General features: G+C 43.9%; 1 protein-coding gene across 1 annotated transcript; it reads left to right on the top strand.

Moving 5' to 3' along the window:
- Positions 1-4,318: 4,318 nt before the first annotated feature.
- Positions 4,319-6,671, top strand: ERVFRD-1 (endogenous retrovirus group FRD member 1, envelope; the record flags this gene model as incomplete). The annotated part of the gene is given in 4 exon segments (XM_019612099.1): positions 4,319-4,519; positions 4,522-4,789; positions 4,792-4,814; positions 4,817-6,671. Coding segments are annotated over 4 exon segments (774 nt in total), but the record flags the coding sequence as incomplete, so codon positions are not given.
- Between the last annotated feature and the right edge of the window lie 1,118 nt (positions 6,672-7,789).

Genomic DNA, 7,789 nt, shown 5'->3' on the forward strand with positions numbered 1-7,789 from the left:
AAAAAAAAAAGATCCTGAAAGGAACACAGAAGGAAAAAGAGAATCCAAAAGTGGCAAGATCACATTACACACCTCTCTGCGTAGGTATTTTCAATGGCAAGCTTATGACATTTATCCGAGAGGCGACGAATAGGCCGATCAAGACAGAAAATCAATGAGTTTGAACTGTATACCTAGGTTGGCATCAAACTGCTGAGATAGGAAACAATAAAGAGTTTTCTCCAAAAAAAGCCTTTTTTTTTCCCTCTTTTTTTGATGTGACTCATGAGCTGTTTTGTAAATCCAGGAATCATCATCACCCACTACTGGCTAAGGTACTAGTGGAAAACTGGGGTTCGAGTTGGAGGAGGTCAGGAATTGCTGCCTTCTACAGATGGAGAGTTTCTGTTGATATAGAGATTTGTAATGGCTTCACTCCCTGGTAAGGGAAATTAGAATAAATCCAGAGAAACAAAGAAGGAAGTTACTCATGAGGTTGTAAGACCAAATAAATGTAAAATTTTGCTTATGAACTGAAGTATTTAACAGCAAATGCTGTAATGCAACAGCAACGATCCTCAAATCTGGTTCTCCACAACACAAGATGAAGAACCATAGTGAGTGAAGCCCATATCCTACAAAACAGCAGCAATATCAGAATTTGCACATGTATCCTTTGCAAAATGATCCATATTGGCCTACAGACAGTTGGACTGGATGATCTTGGAAGTATTTTCCAGCCTTGGTGATTCTATGGTTCTGTGGTTCTATGTGGGCTAATCTCAAGCCTGCTCACCATGAACCACAGGCTCAGACCTGAAAGTAGAAATACTAATAGAAGTACCTGCCCCAGCAGCCAAGTCAAACTCAGCTGGAGTTAAATGTACTGTATCCATCTAGAAAGGATCAAGAACAAATCCATCCTGCCAAAAAGCACATGGCAGCATGGCTTGGTGAGGATCCACCATGCAGTAAAATTCATTCGTCTTCAGGCTCCCCCACAGCTTCTCTGGGTATCAGCACACCCCAGGGAATACAGGCACAGCTGACACCACTATGCTGGAATATTGCAGAAGAATAAAAATAATGCATTCGAGCAGAATTCTGCTGAAAGCACAGACTTGCTTGGAGTCCAGCCTGCTCGCATTTCAGGATGAATTTGGCCCAGTTTATATCTTAATGATTATAATGGATACTGCAGTCTTCTTTTCATTAAGGCACTAGCCAAAAATATTGATTTGTTGTACTTCATGCTCCTGCTTACCTTCACGAATTTCAAGAGGCGGTGCATAAACCAATAGAGTCGGTCAGTTTTAAAGTGACAAATTAACTGCACTGAAAGTAAATAAACAGCTATCTCTTTGCAAATTAATTCAATATGTGACTTGAGCTCTTTTCTACATCTAGGAAGCTGATTCATCACTCAGCAGCATTTAAGTTGCCACCAGTTTAGGAGCAGAATGTTAATGTTTTGTCCTGTTTGACACAGCAGGTCAAATTCTGCTCTCAAGTTACAAAAGCATAACTTGGAGTAGCTCCTGAATCCCCAAAACTTGCTCCCACGCACCCAAGCTGCAGTCATGCATGCAAGTGTTCTTTGAGTTGCTTTCAAGATGGCTTAAGATACATTGAACAATTGGGGAAAAACAGATACAAAAAGGATCCAAAAGAGAACTGTGAACTATTGTGGAATGGAATACCTTCTGGAATGGCTGAGACGGCGTAGCTGATGGGGTTTGCTCTTTTTCATGAAAATACTCATGAAAAACAAGGATTTGCAAGATATAAAGGTCTTTTATGTTGAGATTTTTTTTGCATTTTTGTTTGCTTGTTTTTTGCTTTTTATTTTCACAAACCAGATTTCTACCTGAAGGGAGGTTATGGTGAGGTGGGGGTCGGCCTGCTCTCCCCTAGGTAACTAGTGATAGGATTATAGTGAATTGCCTCAAGTTGTGCCATGGGAGATCCAAGTTGGACGTTAGGAAAAATTTCTTCTCAGAAACAGTGGTCAGGCACTAGAACAGGCTGCCCAGGGAGGTGATGGAGTCACTGACACTGGAGATGTTCAAGAAACGTTTAGATGTTGTACTGAGGGACATGGTTTAGTGGGAAATATTGGTGACAGATGGAGGTTGCTCTGGATGACCTTGGAGGTCTTTTCCAACCTATGATTCTATGATTTCAATTCCAGGAATAAACTAACCCTATTTCTGTCATCTCAACATGTAATTCATGTTTTAGTGAACAGGGGCTCTAACTCAGTTCTGGGTATCGCCTTGCTAATAAAATAACTCAGGTTAATTTATTAATGAACAATACATGCTAACGTATATTCCTGGAAGCCTATTTTCTAACAATCCTTTTCACTTCAACAAATGTTGAATCCTGGGATTTTCAGAACAAAGCTATTTTCAGACCAATATCCTGTAGGCGTTCGGAAAACTTCGGAATGTTACGGGACAGAATCTCCCCCGGCACATCAGTAGTAGATAAGAGTAGGTGACACCCAAGAGAGGCGGTAACAAAGTAGAGATACTACAAGTAGAAGTGTAGGATGGAATGAAATCGCCATTTTCCAGCATGCCACATTGAGTCTGGTTGTGCTGTTATTGGCCCCTGAGCCGGGATAGGCCAGGTTCGCTGAGAAGAGCCACACTCATCGGTATCCGATGCAACAAATGGTGACCCTGATGTGATACGGTCGGTGGTTGGGCTCGGACAGTGTGCCTGTCGGTGGTGGTACCCTGAAGAGGCAGCAGGTCGCTGACGTTCCCCATGGAATCCGTAATTAAGGTATTCCTTCATCTTTGCAAGGAATATTGTAGCAAGACTGTTCCTTCTAAGAAGGATATCTCTGCAGTCCTCTCACTTTTAGAGAAGGAGGGGGAGTTAGCCTCCCGGCACGATCTTTTGATCCCAGATCAATGGGACTCCTTTACTGCCACACTTTGTCAACGCACAATGAATGATCAGAAGGCCGCAGAGCTTAAGACATGGGGCATCGTGCTCGGTGCCCTTAAGGCTGCAAAAGAAGAAGGGAATCTATCGGGGGTGGTTCGCAGCGTGTAAGGAATGTACACGGACCCTGTGGGGGGGGTTGAGGATGCGGGAGGCTCTCATTGCAGGTGCCCGAATACCGAAAAGATGGCCCCCGGTGGCTCAGCCGCACCTGAGATGAGCGAGAACAAACAACAGGAGGCTGCAAATTGTGCCACAGCAATAACACCTTGTGAAACCGGTTCTAACAAGACAGAGGGGGGAGAATTCCCCCCTCCATATCCTCGCCAGTCATTGTATCCTTCTCTAAGTAACATGAATTGGGGGGGGAACAGTGATAACAACAGCCCACAGGTGCCTCCGTTGGCACCACCAATGGTGAGCGGCTCAGCAACAAAGAGCGGCTCACAGCTAAGGGGCAGGCCAACATCTGACTGGTCAGCGATAAGGGAGGCACTGCTAGAGGGAGGAGATGTCCCGGACCCCTCAGCCTTCCCAGCGATAGTAGGGGAGGAGGGCCCTCAATGGGTGCCCCTCGACTCAAAGGGAGTCTCCCGCTTGGCGGAAGCTATTGGGGGAAGGGGTTGCGGGAAAAACAACCGCTGATACCTCCGAGAAAGCCCATTCACAAACGTACATGGTTTGGTCTCATTCTTTTGATAATGTCGATAAAGAAAAGAGAGGCGGTCCACCTGATTCAGCAACCCATGAATGTTTGGATAACTTGGGCTAACCAAACAGGAAGGCAGGATTTCTGTTTAGCCTTACAGTCTGCAGCCTCACCCTTCAGAACTTGCCTAATTGGAATCCCGCTCAATTATTCTCGGGACTCCAAGATATTTGAGAAATATGTTACCAATCTTACATACTGCAAGAAATTCTACTACTCGGAGGCTAGCATGTCCCAGTGCCTTATTCAGTCCCTTAACATGACGCTCCCTTGGACCCCTCCGGAGTTGCAACTATTGGGGTCTGAAGGGGTGAGCAATGGCACCCAGTTCAAGTCTCAGGAAACATGTGTTGGGTTCGCAGGGTTTGGGGTAGACGGACAACTATCGAACCCCACGATTAAGTGCACCTCCTTGGGGAGGATAGCCCCTATCGGTCGCTAAGGGTCGTCAACCCAAGAGATGTGAAAACATTTTCTTGGCAAGGGCCATATTGTGGGTACACTTGGAATTGAACAAAAGTAGGCTTCCCCAACTCTAACAACTACACCACAAATTATACAAACAACATCTTGTATAAGTGCACCGCCTGCGGCCCCTGCAGTAGAGTATGCAAAGTGGCAAACTCGGAATGCTGTTGTAACATTACCCGACAATGGGAATAATACGGATGGGGGTACCCCTACCAATTGGGAGAGTCTCGTAGGTGGGGGGAGACACTATGGGTGAACGACAGTAAGGCACTACCCCCAGGGGTGTTCCTGATATGTGGAGATCGGGCTTGGCAAGGAATTCCCCGCAGAGCGGTTGGGGGACCGTGTTATCTGGGGAGACTTACCATCTTGACCCCGAATCTCTCAAAGTGGTTAAAATATCGAATTCGAATGTGGGGGGTAAGCACAAAAGATCGATACGGCACCTGACCGAGGACTGTGGGGACGAGGTCCGGTTATGGGGCGCTACGGTGCGTATTTTTGCCTCCGTAATAGCCCCTATCAGAACAGCACAGGCATTAAAGGAGATCGAACGATTAGCATGCTGGTCGGTAAAGCAAGCCAATGTGACTTCACAGCTACTGATAGAACTGCTGATGGATGTGGATGGAATACAACACACAGTGCTGCAAAACAGAGCTGCTATAGGCTTTTGTTACTAGCCCAGGAACATGGACATGCCAGGATGTTGAAGGAATGTGCTGTTTCAACTTGAGCGATCATTCGGAGTCCGTGCACAAGAAACTACAATGGTTGAAGTTACATGCCGAGAAGATATCAATACGAGAAGACCCATTTGCAGAATGGCTGCGGGGATTGTTCGGGAACTGGGGCTCCTGGCTGATTCCCATAGTTAAAGGACTTGGTTTAGCCTTAATCGCTGTACTTATAATCGTAGCTTCTGTACCCTGCTTTATAAATTGTATCCAGAAATGTTTGCAGATAAACTATAACTTATAGGTGTTGCGAGCTATATGGGATGTAACGGGGCAAGGCTTTCCTGCCATGGGGAGGGGGAGATGTAGGCGTTCGGAAACCTTCAGAATGTTACGGGACAGAACCTCCCCCGGCACGTCAGTAGTAGATAAGAGTAGGTGACACCCAAGAGAGGATGTAACAAAGTAGAGACACTATAAGTAGAAGTGTAGGATGCAATGAAATTGCCATTTTCCAGCATGCCACATTGAGTCTGGTTGTGCTGTTATTGGCCCCTGAGCCGGGATAGGCCAGGTTCGCTGAGAAGAGCCACACTCATCGGTATCCGATGCAACAATATCCTATTGCTGAGCTTCATGCTACTCAATAATGTAGGCCAACATTTTCAAAAACTGAAATTCATGTTCAACTGCCTAAATAACATCTCCCACGCATGTGCAACTTCTATTAGCACCTTCGCATATGTGAGTTCTTAAAATTTCTGGTAATTAGACGAGGTGTCCTCTTGACTTCTGACATTTAACTTTAATGTTTCTTTGACTATCATCTTTGCACAGTCGCAGCTCAGAGGCTACAGCACAAATAGAATGAAAATATTTTTCACTGCTTATGTTCAGACAAGATCCATTTGCATTTGTAATGTCATCTGTTTTTCATAACGTTCAGTTTAGAAAGTTGTCATTTGATTAAACAGTTTGAATTTGTCAAAACATACATGTTAATCTTATGCTTTAATACTACATTCACAAGTAAGAGCTTTAGCAAAATAAGACACACATACAAAGTCTGCTTAAACCACAGTAAGCCCACAGAGTCAACATCTTTAATATAATTTTTGAAACTGTTGACTAAATTTTCTAATATTACTTCTTCTAGTATCACAGCTGCACTGTTGCTCTCAACAGCTATCAAACATTTAAACAGCCAGCTTGTTAGCTGTGTTTTATCAGATGGTCTTTTATATTTCGTGTTTCCTACATTTTTCTACAGGATATAGTAGAAGTGAAGTTTAATATCTTAATGTCAATGCTACTGTCACCACAGGCTGAGCATATCTTACCCTGTATTTCTGCCTTTACACAAGCATGCCTACACTGACGAGGACCATGTGCTACAGTACAGTACATGATGCAGAATGGCATCTCATTCCAGTCTGCTCAGTCCCATAAAAAATTACCCTCACCAACAACAAGTCAGTGAAGCCAGTCTTATTTCTTGCCTCTTCCTTCCTTCCATTGGGTTTAACACCGCATTCAAGTTCATGAGTGTTGTGACTCTGTTGAGGTAACCTGAGCACCTTAGAACGATCAATAGATAATACCGTGTTGCAAAAAAGACCTTATGGAACTATCACTGCTTTTTAAATGGAGTCATTACACAGCTACTGAAAAGCAATGTCCATTATTTCACACCCACAGAATGATGAATGTAAGCAGATAATTAAATCATGTCATTGCTGTGCCCGGAATATTCTTATTTATAACTTTATCTTTCCTGTTAAGAAGACATGAATCTCTTGTTCTGAGTAGAAAATAATTATGCTTAAGCTTTCCTTTTGCAAAAATCTCCATAGAAGGAAAATGACATTAGAAACAAAACTCACCAGTCTCTTCATCTATGCTGAATCTCCCCAGTCCACTGCCATCTCTGATGGAATACTGGATCTCCCCATCCCTTCCAGAGTCCTCATCTCGAGCAACAACTTGCAAAACACTTGTACCAATGCGGGAGTTTTCCTTTACAGATCCAATGACAGCAAAGTCAGGAAAATAAGGAGCATAGAGATTTTCATTAACATCCACCACTTCCACTTCCACAAAAGAAACAGAAGAGAGAGAAACTGGGCGTCCCTTATCCTTGGCGCGCACAGTCAGGTTGTAGAACTGCTGCTTTTCATAATCCAGCTCTTTACTCAAACGGATAGCACCACTGGCTTTGTCTATCTCAAAACGCCCATTGTAATCATTCACCAGAGAGTATCGGACCTGACCTCCCAAGCCAAGATCTGGATCATGGGTTTCCAACCAAGCTATGACAGTGCCAACTGGCAGGTCCTCAAGCACCTTCACATTGTAACTGGATGGGATGAAGGCTGGAGAACAATCATTGACATCATCCAAAAACACCTTCAGAGGCACAACAGAAAACTGCTGATGACCGCTCTCTGCTTTATCCCTAGCTTCAATTTTTAGGGTGTAATTTGCTTTTGTTTCCCGATCTAGTTGATCAGCCACATACACCACTCCCGTAGAACTGTTGATGGCAAACTGCTGGGTGTCTGTCAGAACTGAGTAAGTCACTTCACCGTTGGACCCAAGGTCTTTGTCTCTGGCTTCTACTTGTATAATTTCTGTACTAATACTTGTACTTTCTAAAATGTTAACTGAGTAACTGTCTTGTAAAAAAATTGGCTTGTTATCATTTGCATCCCCTACAGTGACAGTCAACAGTCTCCACGCAGATTTCTGTGGGTTACCTAAATCATAAATTGTAATATTAAGGATGTAGAGATCTGTTTTCTCACGGTCCAATGGCATAAGAACTTTTAGTACTCCTGTCTCTATGTCAATGTTGAAGCGACTATCTGCATTACCATCAGAAATTGTATAAACTACCCTTCCATTAAAGCCTGAGTCTGCATCATAGGCTTTTATCCTCAGGATGGTGGCACCAACTGGCAGATCCTCCGAAACCATCACATCAGTTGGGAAGGTT

The sequence above is a fragment of the Meleagris gallopavo genome, chromosome 1, assembly GCF_000146605.3.
Source record: "Meleagris gallopavo isolate NT-WF06-2002-E0010 breed Aviagen turkey brand Nicholas breeding stock chromosome 1, Turkey_5.1, whole genome shotgun sequence".
In the NCBI taxonomy this organism is placed as follows: Eukaryota; Metazoa; Chordata; class Aves; order Galliformes; family Phasianidae; genus Meleagris; species Meleagris gallopavo.